The sequence below is a fragment of the Corvus hawaiiensis genome, chromosome 1 (genome assembly GCF_020740725.1).
Source record: "Corvus hawaiiensis isolate bCorHaw1 chromosome 1, bCorHaw1.pri.cur, whole genome shotgun sequence".
Lineage (NCBI taxonomy): Eukaryota > Metazoa > Chordata > Aves > Passeriformes > Corvidae > Corvus > Corvus hawaiiensis.
This window is the reverse complement of record NC_063213.1, coordinates 16,907,869-16,925,693: the sequence shown is the minus strand read 5'-3', so window position 1 is coordinate 16,925,693 and position 17,825 is coordinate 16,907,869. Positions and strand designations below refer to the sequence as shown.

General features: G+C 46.9%; 1 protein-coding gene across 2 annotated transcripts in view; it reads left to right on the top strand.

Moving 5' to 3' along the window:
- Positions 1-373: 373 nt before the first annotated feature.
- The window catches only part of GAD2 (glutamate decarboxylase 2), a 41,515-nt gene continuing 24,063 nt past the window's right edge, over positions 374-17,825 (top strand). The window contains exons 1-7 of one of the 2 annotated variants that reach the window (XM_048294758.1): positions 374-551; positions 818-877; positions 1,030-1,182; positions 2,189-2,422; positions 7,247-7,337; positions 8,172-8,284; positions 12,080-12,195. In XM_048294758.1, coding sequence (XP_048150715.1) covers positions 476-551; positions 818-877; positions 1,030-1,182; positions 2,189-2,422; positions 7,247-7,337; positions 8,172-8,284; positions 12,080-12,195 — 843 coding nt within the window. In that variant the 5' untranslated portion in view covers positions 374-475. The remainder of the gene's footprint in view (positions 552-817; positions 878-1,029; positions 1,183-2,188; positions 2,423-7,246; positions 7,338-8,171; positions 8,285-12,079; positions 12,196-17,825) is intronic. The other variant, XM_048294765.1, reaches the window with a different exon arrangement.

Genomic DNA, 17,825 nt, shown 5'->3' with positions numbered 1-17,825 from the left:
GGACCGTCGGTGGGGTGAAGACGGCACAGGCCACCTCGCTCGCCTTCGCCCCCCAAGGCAGCTGCAGCCCCAGCGCAAGCAGCCCCTATAGCTCGGGTCTGCCGCGAATGCTATCGCCCTCCCACCGCCGCCCCTCGATCCTCCGATGCAGGGTGCGGACACCTTTTAGAACAGCCGACGCCGTCGCTGCTGGCCGCCTCAGCGGGCACCTCTTCCCGTGGAGCCGCCCGCCCCGTCCCGGGCAGCAGCGCCTGCGGGGCGCGGCCGCGGCATCTCGGCGGAGCGCGCCCCAGGGGCACCCACAGGAGACGCTCCCACCCACGCGTGCCCGGGGCGCTCCCGCCCCTTCGCCTGCCGCCGCCTGGCGCAGCCGCGCGCACTTACACACCCGCACACTCACACTCACGCACACTCGCTCAGGCCGCCTGGGCTGCAGCTCGCCGCTCTTCGCACGCCCCGCCGGTTCGCCTTCGCCATGGCAAGCCCCGGCTCCGGCTTCTGGCCCTTCGGAGCCGAGGAGGGCTCCGCGGCCGCCGAGACCCCCGGCACAGGTAGGGGGACGCCGAGCGGCCGGGCGGGACCGGCCCGACGGAGCCGCCGTGACAGCGCTGCCCGGTCGCCGGAGCCCCCTTTGTGGCTGCTCGACCGGCGGGACGAAGCGGTGCGGGCGGCGGGGATCGACGGCGGCTCGAGCCCGGGCCAGCGCGGCGGGGCTCTGCGGGGCGGGGGGTTCCTGGGGAGCGGCGCCGGGGGTCGGACCAGACGCCCCCAGCCCACGCCCGTCCCCACGGACCCTCCGCTCGATTTTCTCTTACAGCCAGAGCTTGGTGTCAGGTTGCCCAGAAGTTCACGGGAGGGATCGGAAACAAACTCTGCGGTAAGGGCAGGGAGGCCCCGGTAGCCCGCGGCGGTGGCGCGGCTGCGCGCCCGCGGAGCGCCCCGGGACCTGACTCGGGCCGGGGGGGCGGGGTGCGGGGGACGAGGGTCGATGGCCCGGTAATGAGGCCGTGTGTCCGTGTCGCTGTCAAGCCCTGCTCTACGGAGATGCCGAGAAGCCCGTGGAAACTGGTGCCAGGGCAGCAGCCCCGGGGGTAGCGGAGCCGAAGCCGACCTGTACCTGCGACAAAAAACCCTGCGGTTGTCAAAAAGCAGACGTGAATTACGCCTTTCTGCACTCAACAGGTAACGGCGCTCCCGGGGCACGCTGCTTCTCTAAAACTAACAAGAAAAAAAACCACCAGCGGTTCGGTGGGGAAATCGCCTCTGCCCGCGTTGCGCGGAGGCGTGGGGACCCAGCGGTGCGCGGCGGAGCTCTATGCCCTCAGCCCCGGCCCCCTCCGGGCATTGCTCAAACCCGCGAAAAATCACTCAAACAACTAAAATTCCCGAAAAGAAAAACCGAAAGCGGTAAAATCCCACGTGCTGGAGCCTGCATCTTTCTCTTTCTAAGGAGCACTGACAGCAGCGACCTTCTCTTTGAAGACCCTGCGATGTAATTCAGGTTGGAGGGGAGGAGGGAGATCGAGCGCTCTCTTACTCATTTGCTTTAATTCGAGATATTTTTGTACTTTTCTGACCTTGGAGGTAGCGTCTCCACTAGTGAATAAATCCCAGCTGCCTGCCGACATGCGCTGGCCAGGAGCTCTCCCGTTTGCTCGGCATCCCGGGACCCCAAATTAGGGTCTTCCACTACAGTCTGGCTTTGACTGAGCCATCGCGCTTAAACAAAAGCTTTGTGCACACCGAGAGCTCCTGCAGCATTGCCTCAAAAAAGGACATTAAATTATCAACAAGTCACTTGCATAGGAGAGTCACCACGAAGGTATTTCATTGCAAGGCAAATGACAGTTTTTAGGGTGCTGCTTGTAGCATTTGTTGCTCAGTGTTTATTTCTCCTAAGATTCGTTTTCCCTTTTTTTCTTGTTTCCCTGCTCTCATTGTCTTAAAAATCGGTCTGAAATACACTGTGGACAGAATTGTCCAATTTAGATAGGATATAAAATCGTGTTATCTCTCAGGACATTCCTTGAAATACAACCTTGCCAATTTGCTTATTAAATGAAAACAAAACCTCTTTTTATTGAACACTGTATAAAGATTTCCTAAACATAAATGGGAGAAGCCTTTGTTTTAAATCTATGCATGTGGTCATAAAAAGAAGTTGACTTTTAAATTTCTCCATTCCCAGATCTTCTGCCGACATGCAATGGAGAAATAACTACTATGTCTTTCCTACAAGATGTTGTGGACATTTTACTTCAGTATGTGGTGAAAAGTTTTGATAGATCAACCAAAGTTATTGATTTCCATTATCCAAATGAGCTGCTCCAGGAATATAACTGGGAACTGGCAGACCAGCCACAGACCTTGGAAGAAATTTTATTGAACTGCAGAACAACTCTGAAGTATGCAATTAAAACAGGTAATAGCGATGCTCATTTTCTACCCTGTATGGTCTCATCCATTGATTAAAGGTGTCATTTCAATTTAGCTTGAAACGTTAAAGATTGAAGCAGCAACTGTATTTTGTCAGCTCCAAGCAATTTCTAGCAGAGACAGAAATCGTTTTCCAAAATGATAAACCACTCCAGCAGCTCCATATCTGTAGCTGTCAGTGCAGCCTCGCGCACTCTTTCCGATTTAAAATTAATGCTTCTGTGCGTCGGAGTTGCCGGGTGTGCCACTGAGCAGACTTTGCACCACCTTCACCACTTTCTGCGGTTCCTTTTCATGCATTTCGCGTGTGATGCCCTGGCCATGGCCTCTTGCTCCCTGCAGAGCGGGGGTGCGGCGGGCGCGGAGCTCGGGGTAGCCGGGAGTCGCTGCACGGGGGACAGCAGGGACCAGCTCATTTAAGAGCCAAAATCGCAGTAAATGGCCTGTAAATGCGAGCTCTGAGCGGCCATTTGCAGTGTCTCTCACTTCGCTTGCAGGACATAAAATAAAAATTGGAGAATTTAGCAGAGCCGTACATAGGAATATTGAGGATTTTGTTTCAAGTTTAGACTCAAGCAATAAAACTGAAGTCCGATTTGTTTTAACAGCCATTTGTTGTTTTTCACTGGGGGAAGCAGGGGTGGGTTGACTCCTGCCTGCCTGGGATTCCCCGTTAGTCGTGCCCCGCTGCGGGCTTCGTGGGGGGAGGCAGCATGGGGCTCGCCCAGGCGTGGGGCAGCGCCCGACTCCGCACCGGGGCCGCCTTAAAATAATCTGCGGCGGAGCAGGCAGAAAGCGGAGCCGCAATTACCGCTGTCATTGGGAAATAATAGGGAGTCCGGGGAGCTCTTAGTGGGAGGGAATTCGAATTACTGAGAAATTGCTTAAAAATAAATGTGTAGCAATTACTGAAAGAGACAAAAGGCTGATTTGTGACTAGAGGTTGAGCGGAAAACAAAAAAATCCCAGGTTTTGAGAAGAGAACAGAACAGACCGATCCCGGTAAAGATTGTGAGGGATCTGTGTAATCCTCCTCGTTTAGAGGTGGAAATGACCATCCGCATGTTTTGATGCATGGGTCGGGTGCTCTCAAAACGTCTGCAAAATATTGGAATAAATAGTTAGATAAATGATATCCACAGGAGCAAAGTCGATCAGTCCAGTGATCTATGTGATATGTCTGGGTAGAGCATAGGAAACATGTTTGCACAGAATGATGTAGAATGTGGGAAATAAAAAAATAGGGTTTCTTAGGTGATTTTCATTAATAGTTTTTTGATATAACCTGTTTTCACATAATAGACTTATTTAATTTTGTGCATCCAGAAAAGACCCTTTAGAACAACATTACCATTTCTCTTCCTCTCTCTAAATATCGGCGGCTTTCCCATCTTGGCATTTTAAAATTTGTTTTAATGAAAATAATGTTTATGAAGTCTGAAAACGGGTGCTGGGGGCTTTTGTGAAATGTGGTGGCGTGGCGGGGTTCAGCCCAGAGGGTGCAGAGCCGCCTCGCTTGGCTGCTGCTGCTCCTCAGCACCCCGGGGTGACAGCCCCAGCCTGGGAGGGGGTTTACGAAATACATGCGGTTTACACCTGGAGCCCTTCTGCATGTGCTTCAGAGTAAAACACTGGAATGACCCTCAGAGGAATGACAATATGGTGAGGTTTCTGGCGGCAGCGTCTGCTTCCACTCTTGCCGCAGGAGCCCGCCGGACACGGCGCCTCCTGGGCGGCGTTTGGCTGCAGGGGTCCGAGAGGATGATTGAAAAATAAATTGTGTTGCATAGATTAGTCTCACAGCTGGATCCCCAGGTCCAGGGATTCGACGAGGAAGATAGCTGATTTTTCGGCCGAGGGGCAGGTGTGGGTTGCTCCCAGGTGTTGCCTGCATGCCACGGTTCGCTGGAGTGCCCGGGGAAGCCACACATTCTGCTCCCTTACCAGCAGAGATGGAATTCCTGCTGAGAGAACGTAAAAGGCAGTGACTGCGAATGCAGGAAAAGATGGGTGTGAAATTCAGTTACTGTGCACTGTACAACTGAAACAGGGGAATTGAAATAGGAACGTTTAAAAATGGCTTGAAAACTCCAGGAAGGGCCCGAAGAGCCGGTTCTGGCCCAGCCGTGTACCCTGGCAGGCCCTGATGCCGGCCACGCAGGCAGCGAGGCTGCAGGCTCAGTGCTGCCAGCCGTGCCTTTATCCGTGTGTCCGGCCGTGCCCAGCCCTTCTCGTCGCTTCCCTGTGGCAGCTGCGGAGGCCGTGTGTTCGTGCTGGGCATGCCCGTGCCTCAAACCGGTGCAGGTGGGAGTGTGTTTGAGAGGGTGTGTGGGGCAAAGGCACGCCCTCAGTAGGGAAAGCCAAGCCCCGGGCGTCCCTGTGCCTTGGCCCTGGTTCTTGGCCATCATTTCCTGGTTTACTCTGGGATGTCTGTGAATACACCGTGTATTGCTAAACAAACCATTAAGTAATAATCTATTTTCACCTCTCCCCGCATTCTTCACCCTGTCACAGTCTCTTTTCCAGTACCTCTTTGTTCAGGAACGACCTCAACAAAGGATGTGTATTTCAGGCAGAGGCACCCGGGTAGTGATTTTTTAGCACCTCTCACAAGCACTTCTTACCTGGCCAGTGGAGCCTGTATTTTAAGCAAAGGCTCAGTTTTCTATGGCCATCTAGCCAACGGAAGAGAGCTCGCTCACGTATTGAAGTGTCACATGGACAGACAAACCCCTGCAGCTGGGGCAGGGGTCAGGTTGGGGCAGTACGTTCCCTGCCCTTCTGCGTTACAGCCGTGCTGCGGAAGGGAAGGGAAGGGCACGACGTGGAAGGGCTGTGTCACAGGTGTGGGTGCTCGGGGCTCTCCCAGCAGTAGCAGCTCCTGCTCCCTCTGGCCTGACATCTCTCGATGCAGCACTGCTCCCTCCACCTCACTCGCTCCAGGGTACGGCTGCCCGACCCCCGCGTGCGCCCGGCCCTGTTCCTACGGCGGCTCCCAAAGTAGGTGGTGTGCTGGGAGGTTTGCTTAAAACAACAAGCAGTGACAACAGGGCTGTCGCCTAGGGCTGGATATGTGGCTGACAGAGAACCGCTGAGACACTGCAGCTGCAGATACAAATTCTGCTATTCCCCAGCTTTTCAGTGTGGATTTATTTCCAAAACAGGAGTTTTTGTAACTTCTTTGAGCTTTCCTGTAGCCCAGATCCACTAGAGGCTTTTAGCTCCTAATTTTCTGTTACTTTCAGGTGAAATTTGGGATCCAGCTGTGATATGGAACCTAAGGTATAAATGTGGAAATCTCTTTCAAAATCCCTCTGTCAGGGGAGGTGCAGTTCTCTGCAGGCAGAGCCTCTGGAACAGGATTGCTGAGGCTGTTGTGGTGGTGACGGGGTGCACATGTGTCTCAGGTCCACCAAACCCACTCAAGAGTGTGAAGAGCAGGGAGCAAGATCCATTTTGTTCTGCTGGATCTCAGCATCATTCGTCGGTGCTCAGGGGCTTTGGCTGCCTGTGTTTGGCAGCACAGACAAGGGCAAGGTGGGAGTTTCTGTCACTGAGAGGGGGAAGCTCAGTGCAAAATGTGATCAGGCTGGATAGCAATAGCATGGGGCTGGTCTTAGGCTAAGGGCAGAGGGAGGTGGAATTTGCACGTGTGTCCCCTGCCTCATATCCTCAGCTCTGGTCTGTCTGCTCAGCCTGATTACTCTGCCTTTGTGTGCTGCAGGATGGGAGCTGGGGAGCAATTCCCCATGCTGCTCTGCCAGCCATGTGTCTATGCCTGATAAGAGGCCACAGGAGACCAAAGATAAGTTTTCTCTCAGTGCTGGGTCTGCATTTCCTCAATCATCTTCCTCTATCTTTTGTTTTCTCTGATGGCAATAACAGAACATCGTCTAAGGGTCAGGACAGGTGTTTTCCAAGCAGAGGCTGCCTTCGAGTTGGAGGGCATTTAAGTAATTGTGGACCATCCATAATTTGTACCAGTAATTATGCCACTTACTTGTGGGAAGCAACTAGTAAAAATGGAATTTTAATTCTTCCTGTGCTTAATGGCTCTAGGCACATTTTTAAGGAAAATCTCTAGGAGGATTTTAGAAAAAAAAATGGGGGCCAATTAGATTAACCAAGTGAATCGACTATCAGCTCACTGAATATAGTCCTGTGCATCATTCTGCTGGGGCAGCAGTGCTGGTTTTCATGGCATTTGATTAAAATCACAATTGCAAGTAGCCAGGATATTTGTAATTGCACTCTGACAGTGAAGAAATGACAAGGACCACCACCTTCCCTGCCATCTTTGTACAAACATCAGCCATTGAGTCGTGTGCAAAGCAGTCACCAAAATACTCCATTTTCTCATTTCGCCCCGTCTGTTACAATCATTGGCCATTCATCACTGATGTTATATGTCCTGGCAAGCTCTTCAGATGGCGTCTCATGCATGCCTTTCAAACCTAGTCAGGCAAAACCATAGCCCGTGACAACATGTGACACACTAACGGGAGCAAACAGCTATTTTTGTGAGGCAGCAATGTGCTAATTTTCAAGGCATATTGAAAGGATAATAGGGAGTGTTGGAATTCATTATTCCACATTGAGTGTAATTACTCTGATTTTACTGAGTTTGGAATGAGAAAGAAGAGAAATTATCTTGCCTTTTTCAAGAAATATATTTACTGCTGTTTGCTTTGTTTCATACCTTGAAAGCGCTTCCTTCTCCATAGAAATATGGAGGTAAATATACTGTTCAGCACTGAACAGTTTCATTCAGAATCATCAGCCTTTTGATAACATTTTCCATCTTATGCAGGGCACCCTAGATATTTTAATCAACTTTCAACTGGATTGGACATGGTTGGATTGGCGGCAGACTGGCTGACATCAGCAGCAAATACTAATATGTAAGTAGAAGATTTTTTAATTTAATCTATAGATATTTAATATAGTTTCACTGTTATACTCTAAAATACTAGTTGCTGTATCTGAGTGAAAGAATAATTGTATGTTAAAATTGCTGGGGAAAAAATTATCTGCTTTTTAAATTATTACAACAGTTTTTTACAGAAAGACTTTCAACATTGTCCTGTAGGCTGTCTTTTATAAAATTTCATCATACTGATAAGATATTGATTTTGCTACCTCCCAAAAGCACACAAAAAATATATACAGTTTAGCATTTTGCATGCATAAATATGTAAAATGAAAGGCGTGCTAAGTGAACAGTTGCATTCATGTAGAGGGCTTATGTACAATCCGTACCAGAGCAGGCAAAGCCATTGCTCTCTCTAAGAAAGAGACGCAGAACTTAAAGTGTGGGGTTTTTTCACTTTGGGATTAGGAAGCATTTTTGTGTACTTGCTTTGCTTCACACACTGTCTGGGTTTTATGAGTAGGACTGCTGACATGTGCCTCTGGACATGCACATGGGTTTGTGCTAGGCAAAGGGCTGCCTCTACCCAGGTCTCTTGGATAAAGGACAAAGCCTTGAACCTGGGAGAGGTGGGCAAGATTTTTTTCACTGGAGTGGGTGGAAATATATTCTCAAGCGCTCTCTGTATTTCTCCTTCTAGACATTTGATGTCAAATCAGAAGGAAGACCGTGGAAAGTATTGTGAAACAGAAATCTACCCAGTATAAGATAAAGAATATTGTGGCTATAATGTAATGTAATATTGGAAAAAGATGTGTTGGTGTTGTAGATGAAAGTATTAAATATGGACATTACTACATTTCAGGTTCACCTATGAAATTGCTCCAGTGTTTGTACTTTTGGAATATGTCACACTAAGGAAAATGAGAGAGATGGTTGGCTGGCCAGGGGGCTGTGGCGATGGGATATTTTCACCTGGTACATGACATTTCAAGCTTTCTCTATTTTTCAGACTGTGGTATATGACATCCCCTGTAGCTAAAGAGTAAATATAATTAAATATGAATGTTTGAGAGGACGCTTGCTAGTAAACACCAGTGGCCTCTTTGAGATAAAGTATTGCATGTTTATGAATTTCAGGGATGTGATTATGAGGGTCTGTTTGAGCAAATTGCACTGCATGATGAGCAGCTGTATTGGCACATAGGAAACATAATGAGAGGAGACATTTGCCTTGCAGTTTTGCTTTGCCCCCACTTTTTATGGATTACGTGAAATAGAAAGACTATTGTATTAATAATGGAGGGAAGAAGCACAACAAAGCTCTCCATCACCGCAGGGGAAACTGGAGCAAACAGGGAAAGACGTACCATCCCTTCCAGCAATTGTAGTGGAGTCAGTAAGACCCTGCCAGCATTAGAGCATGCTGTTAGCTTTCCATGTGAAGCTGACCTGTTTAGCTCAGTGGGGTACTTGGGTGGCTAGTTAATCTGAGTGCTTAAAGGCTTAGAAACTTGGTTCCTTCAGGGCAAGTCAATAAGGCAAAAAAGTTAGTGTAGAGAAATCACTGACACACATTCTTAAGACTTTTTTATTTTTTTAATCATTCCACTTAGTCTTTTGGTTTATACTCTTTGTCACTTCTTCTCTGACTCTGTTATTTCATTGCCCAAAAATTTTGGCCTGTCTATCTCACTAAATTGCAAAATACTGAAAGAATTTACATTGGGTATAATATCATGGCTTGTCAAAAGAGAACAGACTGTTAACTGTTGCAGAAGGAGCCTTTCTGGAAGAGAAGTTAGTTGACCTAATGGAGAGAGAAAGAGTGCACTGTTGAGTAGAGGAAAGGCTTCACTGATAGCAGCCCAGGACATTCAGCTCTTTGAAGCCATGAAGGTCAGGCAAGGATCATCTTCAGCTTCTCACATCTGAATGCACATGTGGGAAGTGGTGGGGGAGTTTTATTCTGGCCCTTTCCACAGATGAAATAGATGAGAAGAACTGACACTGCTTTTTGATGAGTTCTTACTTAAAAAGTACTGACAGCAAAAGCTCTGACAGCTTTGCTGTGGTGCTTAGAGATCCCCCTGAAAACCTTGGCCTCCATCACACCAGGTGTCTAAATGTGTATCACGAGCTCAGGACCAAAGTGAAAGCTTGTGGAAACTGAACAGTGGTTGGTTACTAACCCTGACCTGACTCAGTACAGCTGGTCTTGGTTCCTCACCTTCCCACTGGGCTGGTCAGGGGCCTGCAGGGTGAGAGAAGAGCAATAGTAATGCTGCCCAGCCAGCCCTGGAGGGCAGAGCTGGGCATGGCAGCAGGATGAGTGAAAGGCTCAGTGTGTACACCAGATCTGCCGGAGTCTGGCAAACTCAGGTAGAGATAGTGTGAGTCAGGAAAGGTATATGCCTCAGGAGGAACTGCTTGCTCTGCTGGGGCTGCAAAAGGCGCTGCCTGGCACTGGGCCAGGGTGTTGCTGGTGTGTCAGGGCTCACTTCATCAAGCTGAAACCTGCGTGGGGACAGGCTCTCTGGCAGGCATGTACCTGCGCTGGCATTTGCAGGGCCGCCCTCTCTGATTCTTTCTTTCTCTGCAATTTCTGGTTTGTGCAAAGTGCATCTTTCTAATTTACTCTCTCAAGGCAGCAATACTCAGTATGCAGGTTCTGCTTTTTTAGGAAATAATCAAAAGAATTTCTGTGGTGTCTTCTCAATCCGATCTGTCATGGCTTTAGCTGAAGACCTTACTATTGCAAAGGAAAGGTTCTTTCTCTCTGCATTCTCTGGAATGAAATATACAGTATCAATACATGTACAGCGTAAAAGCCTGATTATTTTCTCCAAATTCTGTAGGTGTGTTTTGTTACCTGCAATTAACTGCAGATGTGAACACAACTACAAAATTAAAACCAGAATGCAGGCTTATGAATAAACTTGAGGTTAAATTACTGAGCAATAAATACTAATAGGAAAGCCTGGTATTGAAACTTAACATTTCAGTCTTGATTCTTTTGATGCTGAGCCAATGACTTTGGACAAAATAGGCCAAATTATTTCAACTTGGTTCAGTCACCTAAATCATCAATAGCAGCAGTTGCATGATTTCATGCATTTTTGCAATGTTGCATGCACTTTTTAGGGACAGGTACCTGAGCATTTCCACTTAATCTCTCCATTTCTTGTTTTGTCATTTCTGAATAGAGGTGTAGAAATACATTCATATCTCTCAAGACAGTTGAAAGGGGAAGAAAAAGCCCAATCTGTACTGACCCGTATGCCAGCAATGCCATTCTTCTGTGGCATTTTCCTTTGGATTCACAGGAGGGCCAGTGAGGTCAGGGAAAGCTCAGAGCAGGGCAACCTCACTGCAAGAGCAGAGCTAGGATACTGATTAGCAATGAAGGGCACAGCCTGTGTGGGCTGTGGAACAGTATATTTATCTCCAGTGAGATTAAACCAAATCTTTAAAAAGTGAAAACAGTGTTAAATTTGCCAGCACAGATACCCAAGAGTGCTTCCTTCATCTTCTCAAAAGGTAGATTTTATCTTATCTCACTTTGGCTGTCCAAGCATTGGGTGTCTATCCTGGCCTAGTTACACCAGCTCCCATATATTTGAGGGAGAGGGGCAGCTGCATCTGCAGGGCAAGTCCCACCTACCACAAACAGCTGCCGTAGGATGAGCTGAACTATCCTCTGGAGGTGCACATCTTGTGCTCTTCACTCCATTTTTAGATGGATGAATGTTGCAATAGTTGAACTCTACCTTAGTGGCAAGCAGCATTTTGACCTGTTCATTTAAAACCTTTGCTTTATATAAATATGTGTGCATAAACATTAATACGTAATCAATCTCTCTGTGTGTATATATATATACACACAGGATAAACCTGATGGATTTCATGTATACGTCTGTCTGTGTACGTGTTTTTGTGCATAAAAACGTAGAAGTTCTCAGCCTCTGCCTCAGGTACTGCATTATATTCCCAAAGTGCTCCTGCAGCAGTAATGTAAAGACAAACATTGTTCCACTGTAGACACAGAGACTGTTTGTAAAAATCTCAGAAAGGAAAAACAGACCACTGCAGAGCTGTCGATCTGATACCCATCTTGAATTGGGTAAAATATCCATCTTGAAATGGCTATTTTAAGTCAAGGTATGCCAGTGGATTTAAGGCAAGTGTTAGGGACATTTAACCTTTTCCCCTTGTTCCCATCAGAGGACAATTAAAATGAAAAGTATTTGTTAGAATGACCCTTTTCCCTTTCTCTTTCCTCCTCCCACTCCAGTTATCCAGAAGATAGTGGCTGTTGGGTCTCAGTGGGTGGGTTTGCTCAAAGCTGGGGAATGAAACACCACCCTGATTTAGGAGAGGAGAGCACAAATTAGGTGGCACTTGAAAATCCCTTAGGAAGTTGCCTTGTGGGGACATCTGCTTAGGAGGTGGAATAGAGTGGGGATTATGTGTTGATGGTATATGGAAAGCTAAGACTGGGGGCTGAAGGAAGGATGGTAGCTAGAGTGAGGGTGAAAGGAAGCCCCAGTCATTTTCTGCAGTGGTACTTTTTGCGTAAGTTGCTATTTGTGTGTGGTAGATCCTGTTATTACACAGCCCAGCTGTGAGGAGCATCAGGAAGAAGAATCTGTATTTCTGCCACGAGGCAGAGACATTTGCATTACAGTTAGAAGAACTATAGCAAGACTTGTTTGTTCTGAAATGATATTACAATGAATAGAAAAAGTAACAGTATATTACTGTGGACTCCAGGTGGTGCCATATCTAACATGTATGCTATGTTGATTGCACGTTTCAAGATGTTCCCAGAAGTTAAAGAAAAAGGAATGGCAGCTATTCCCAGACTGGTTGCCTTCACATCAGAACATGTATGTTTTTCTGTTTTTTCCTATCTGTTACATCTGCTTGTACGAATTTATGATGAAGAAAATAGCTGAACAGCAGTTTGTCAACTGTCTTCATTTCTGTTATTCCTTCACTGGGAATAAAAGCATGGGAAGAGTCTGGCTTTTTAACATATAGATGGATGACCTCTGCACTTCTCTGTGGCTGAAATCCAGGGGGAGCAGTCTCTACAAACCACTGCCATTTCTTTGCTCTCACTTGTGTCCATGTAAGTGTAGATGTGAGTGGTAAGAACCACATCAAACGAGGACAGCTCATCATTGGGCTTCAGCACTTTCTGTGAGGAATGTCATCTGTTTGGGTCACTCTGGGGCAGCAGAAAATCCTTTTGAGTCAAAATCTTTCCATCTGAAACCAATCCTGCTGTTATTTAATGAGAAGGTGATAACATACATGAAGACAGTGGTATGGCAGTGCTGTGTGTGTGTACAGCAGAGCAGCTGCAATATTTGTTGGGCAACTGGGCTTCACTGTGAGTTTCTGCCTGTTAGCAAAAGCTTCAGCACATGGGGGTTCATCACAGACACCGCCAGGACCTGGCAGTGCCAGAGGCGAGGGGAGGTGGGCACAAGAGAAACAGAAGTAGTCCTCATGAGAGAGTTCTTTGCTCTTTGTACCATACAGAAGTCTCTACTGCAGGGGTTGTTTTTGGCTTTATGACCATTTAAAACTCCTTGTAGCTTGAAGTGGAGAATGTGGGCGCAGGAGGAAAGGAAAGAGGAAGGGTTATCCCCAGAAGGGGCTGTGAGCTGTTTTCAGGCTTCATTGTCCACTTCTAGATTTCTCTCCAGCTGTGTGGGCTCAGCCAGAAAGGACTCATTCGTGGCCGAAGCTCAGCAGGATACTGTCCATGTTAGGTAACAATGTCCTCCTGGTGCCTTTTTAGACTTACCATAGAATGTGTTTCCATTCTATACAAGTATGAAGAACAAAATACCCTAAAAATTCATCAGAAAAGTGCAGGAGGAAATCTCTCTGAGGATGCTTTTCATAGGAGCAGGAAGGGATGAGATGCGATACACAGCTGTGGGCTCCACATTGCAGAATATTTGTCCCCATAGCAGTTAAAGAGGACAGTCTATGGATGAGTAGCAACTTTCCAAAGCTGGATGCACAGCTAGGGATACATTATTCATATGGAAGTGGCAAGCCTAAGTCGGGCAAATAAGTTTCAGCATAATTATTTAAAGTAACAAATCCTATTAATCATTAGAGAATTTCATTGTTTTCATAGTGATGGAGTGTTAAACAATGACCCAAATTGTGCTATCAGTCTTGAAATAATGAAATGAGCTTTAATAATTGTGTTTTCATGCCAGGGAAGAAGAAGTTCCCTTAGCAAATTAAACATTCAAAAATCAAATATACTAGAGAATTCATAGGACAGCATCTGAAATCCATTACCTTCTAAAAGCATCTTGAAATTGTAGTTTTGTTCCTTCCTCAATCAAGCTTTTTATAAAGTATGTTCCCATCTTGTAGAGAAGTTAAGAAACCACACTGTGTGTGAAGACAGGACCCTTTAACCCTTAGTTACCCAAAAGATCATGGTTTAACCCTCAAAACAGCAGAAGCTGTTACAGTAATTACGGAGGCTTAGAAGTACAATCCTTTTTAAGATAGGAAGTGTCATGCAGGACCTGAACAGACACTTAAGATATGCAAATGTCATTTGTTTCATTATCACATCATGCTGATGATGTACCTACTTTTAGACTCCTCGGCCTGACTGAGGTTTCTCTCTGCACAATTGGATACTCTTGTAAGATAGTGGCCATGGAACAAGCAGACAGTAGAATCTTAGAATCATAGAACACTCTGAGTTGGAAGGGACCCATCAGGATCATCAAGTCCAGCTCCTGACCCTGGGCAGGACACCCCAAGAATCACACCATGTGCCTGAGAGCATTGTCCAAAAGTTTCTTGAACTCTGTCAGGCTTGGTGCTGTGACCATTTTCCTGGAGAGCCTGTTGCAGTGCTCAGCCACTTTCTGGGTGAAGAACCTTTTCCAGATATCCAACTTAAGCCTCCCTTCACTCAGCTTTGTGCTCTCCCTCATGTCCTGTCACTGATCACAAGAGTGAAGGGTTTGATACCTGCCCCTCTGCCTCCCCTTATGAGGTTGTTGAAGGTTACAGTGAGGTCTCGCCTCAGTCTCCTCTTCTCCAGGCTGGACAAACCAAGAGGCCTCGGCCACTCCTCATACGGCTTCCCCTCCAGACCGTTCACCATCCTTGGGGGCCTTCTTTGGACACTCTCTAACAGCTCAATGTCTTTTTTGTATTTTGGCACCCAGAACTGCACATAAAATCCAAGGAGAGGGCACCCCAGAGCAGAGTGTGACAATCCCCTCCCTTGCCTGGCTGGTGATGCTGTGCCTGATGCCCCCCAGGACACACTTGGTCCTCCTGGCTCCATGAGCACTGCTGGCTCATGTTCAACCTGCCATGGACCAGGACCCCCAGGTCCCTTTACATGGCACTTCCCTACAGTCCCCAGTCTATGCACATAACCAGGGTTGCCCCATCCCAGGTGCAGAATACTGAGCTTGACCCTCTCAATCTTTATATGGTTGGTGATTTCCCAGCTCTCTGAATGGTTGTGGTCTCTCTGCAGGACCTCTCTGCCCTTGAGGGAGTCAATAGCACTCCCCAGTTTAGTGTCATCAGCAAACTTACCTAGTATCCCTTCCAGTCCTGGGTCCAAGTCATTAATGAAGTTGTTGAAGAGTGCAGGGCAGAGGATGGAGCCCTGTCACCCCATTCAGTGTAACTCTTAGTGCCTGACCCCTGATCAGTTGCTCACCCATCATGTAACAGGGTTATCCAGCTGTGAGCCGGATGCTTTGTCCAGAAGGACACTGTGAGACACGGTATCAAAAACTTCGCTGAAGTCCAAAAAGGTTACATCCTAGGCTTTCCTAGATCAGCTCGGTGGGTTACCCTTCTACCCTGTAGAAGGAAATCAGGTTTGACAAGCAGGGCTTTTCTCCTCATGAAGCCATGCTGGCTGTGACCAATTACTGCCTTGTCCTCCAGGTGTTGTGTTTCAGTACTTCCCAAAATAATCTTTTCTGTGAATTTACTAGGTACTGAAGTGAAACTAATAGACCTGTAGTTTCCACAGTCCTCCTTCTTGGAAATTGGGATGACATTCCTCAGCTTCCAGTCAGCTGCAACCTCTCTGGATTCCCAAGACCACTCAAAAATCAGTGAGAGAGGCTTTGTGATGACTTCAGCCAGCTCTTTAAGAATTCAGGCCCAATAGATTTGTAGGGATCAGGCCCCATAAATTTGTAGGGGTCCAGCTGGAGCAGCAGATCCATAGTATCATTTCCCCATGTTCTGCACACATGGTGTGATAGTAAACAAAGTTTAAAGTAACTATATATTTAGAAACTCGGAGATTTTGATTTTGAAATTTTCAGTCAGATGCAGAGATTTCAATATCAGCAATTCTCAGCCAAGAATTTCAGCATCCCAGATGAGACTATTTTCATTACTACCAGTCTAGAGCTTCCTTCTCTATAAATGAATGAAGTTGTGTCACAGTTGCCACCACTATTGCTGTAGTCAGAATCTGGACTCAGCCTGATGCCATGATAGGTTCAGCTGCCAGTGGGGGAGAAGGGAAGGGAGGAGTAATTCACAGCTTTTAAGTAATTAACTCCCTAATTTAGAAGTGCATCATGTTTCAAAATTAGCATCCTCGCTCTCTGCACAACCAGTGAAGAGAAGCACCTCTGGAGAGAAACTCAGAGCATCCAAATTAGGAACCTAAATATTCCTTAATTTAAATGTTCTTAATCACCTTTGGGAGGGATTCACCTACTTCCGTGCACTGACCATAAAGAGCCTCCTTACATATGCAACCTACGTTTGGTGCCTAAAATGGGTTATATGACTGTTCCAACTGTGCATGTTCCCAGCCAGCAAATCTTCTCCAAGCCACAACTTAGCACACTCTGCTTCTGTTTGATTCTGTTTCACCAGTGATGGTGAAGTACCCTGCAACTGCTTGGGTCGGTCTTCCACAGGTTTAATTTCACTGAGATGCACTTGGACTCAGGATTTAATTCAGTCCTCTGTGTTCATCAGGATATCATCAGTCTTCTTTCATTTGCACTGGTGCAGGAGCAGTGATGTCCTTCATGGCAGCTGTTCTGGACTGCACATGATGCAAGATGATGCAAGAGACCTTGATTCAGAGGGGAAATAGTGATGGATGCCAGTTGTGAAAACCTATTTCAGTCTATCATTTCAAACACAATGAAAAATCTGAAGTGAAGGCCTCCTCCTGTGTTCCAGTATATCAGCTTTAGGCTGCTGTAATTGTTCAGAGGAGTCCATCCCTTTTTCAGCATGGATAAAGCTGCTGAAAGGGATAGCTGCCTTCTCAGAATATTTTAGTTGTTCCATTTATCTATGAGGCAAGACCTGTTAAATTTTAACCCATTCCCTGTTGTGATTTTGACCTGCCCAACCAGCACTGTCTTAAAGAGTATCCAGTAGCAGCTGGGAATAATATGGAGCAGGGATTACACCTAGCAGACAAAAGGGCAGAGTCATGCTGCCCTGAGGAGAAAAAGTGTGCAGAGGAGAAGTTTAGCTGTAGAGAGGGTTCAAGTTACAAAACAGCTTTTTGGCCTTTTAAGTGATAGTAAGAAAATAGCTTAAAGAGACTTGCAGAATTTCTGTGGAGTTGATGATTAATTAGGGACTGTGTGGGCTCAATCCACAGTTCAGAGAATAAAAAAAGAATTAAAATTGGAAAGATCTAGAAATGTTTTCATCTTTTCTGTTCTCCAACCCAGCAAGACTGTTCTCACGTAGTCCACAACAGCTTTCTTACTTTCCCACTCATCTAGAAGCCCCCTAAGAAGGAACATTTTGTCAGGTGCTCAGCAAGGGAGTAGCAACACTATTCCTTATCATAGATTTGGAAAAGGAAATGCAGAGTAAGAACTGGCAGGTGATTGAGTCCGATCGGACAATAAGGGACCTCTTCACCCAGTTAGAAACCACAGAGGACATAGAAGAGGCTCTCCTTGCCCTTGTCATCCCCCCATCTGCACTGCTCTTGTGTTGAAGTAGCTGCTGCTGGAGACTTCACTAGGAGTGCAGCTCTGGCATGTACCAGCTGGTATCTGCTCACCAGGTATCAGCTTTGTAGACAGCTGAACACACACACTTGGAGGGACCTCATTCTCTGGGTGAGCACAGGGAGAGGTGTCTTGTCTGGGGAGGTAGGGAAGCACCCTCCCAGCAATAGTGCTCTCAGCATCCACACAGAAGCTAGATCAGAGGAGGCAGTTAGCAATAAATCACCTCTTCAGCTTCTTGCATGCTGCTTTCCCCGTGTGGATAAGTCCCATTAGATGCAAGGGATGTGTCAAACTATTCCAGTACCTGTGGGAGAAGAGTGGCTTTGGGAAGTTTTTATCTGAACAGTTTCAGAAACCTACCATGAAGCTTCTTAGTGTTGATGCAGAAGGAAATTTAAAAGTGAGTTCCATGTCTGTAGCTTGCTAGGCCATTTCACACAGGCTATGGAAGGTTTTGGATTGGTTTCTGTGTAGAACCAAGTCTACCA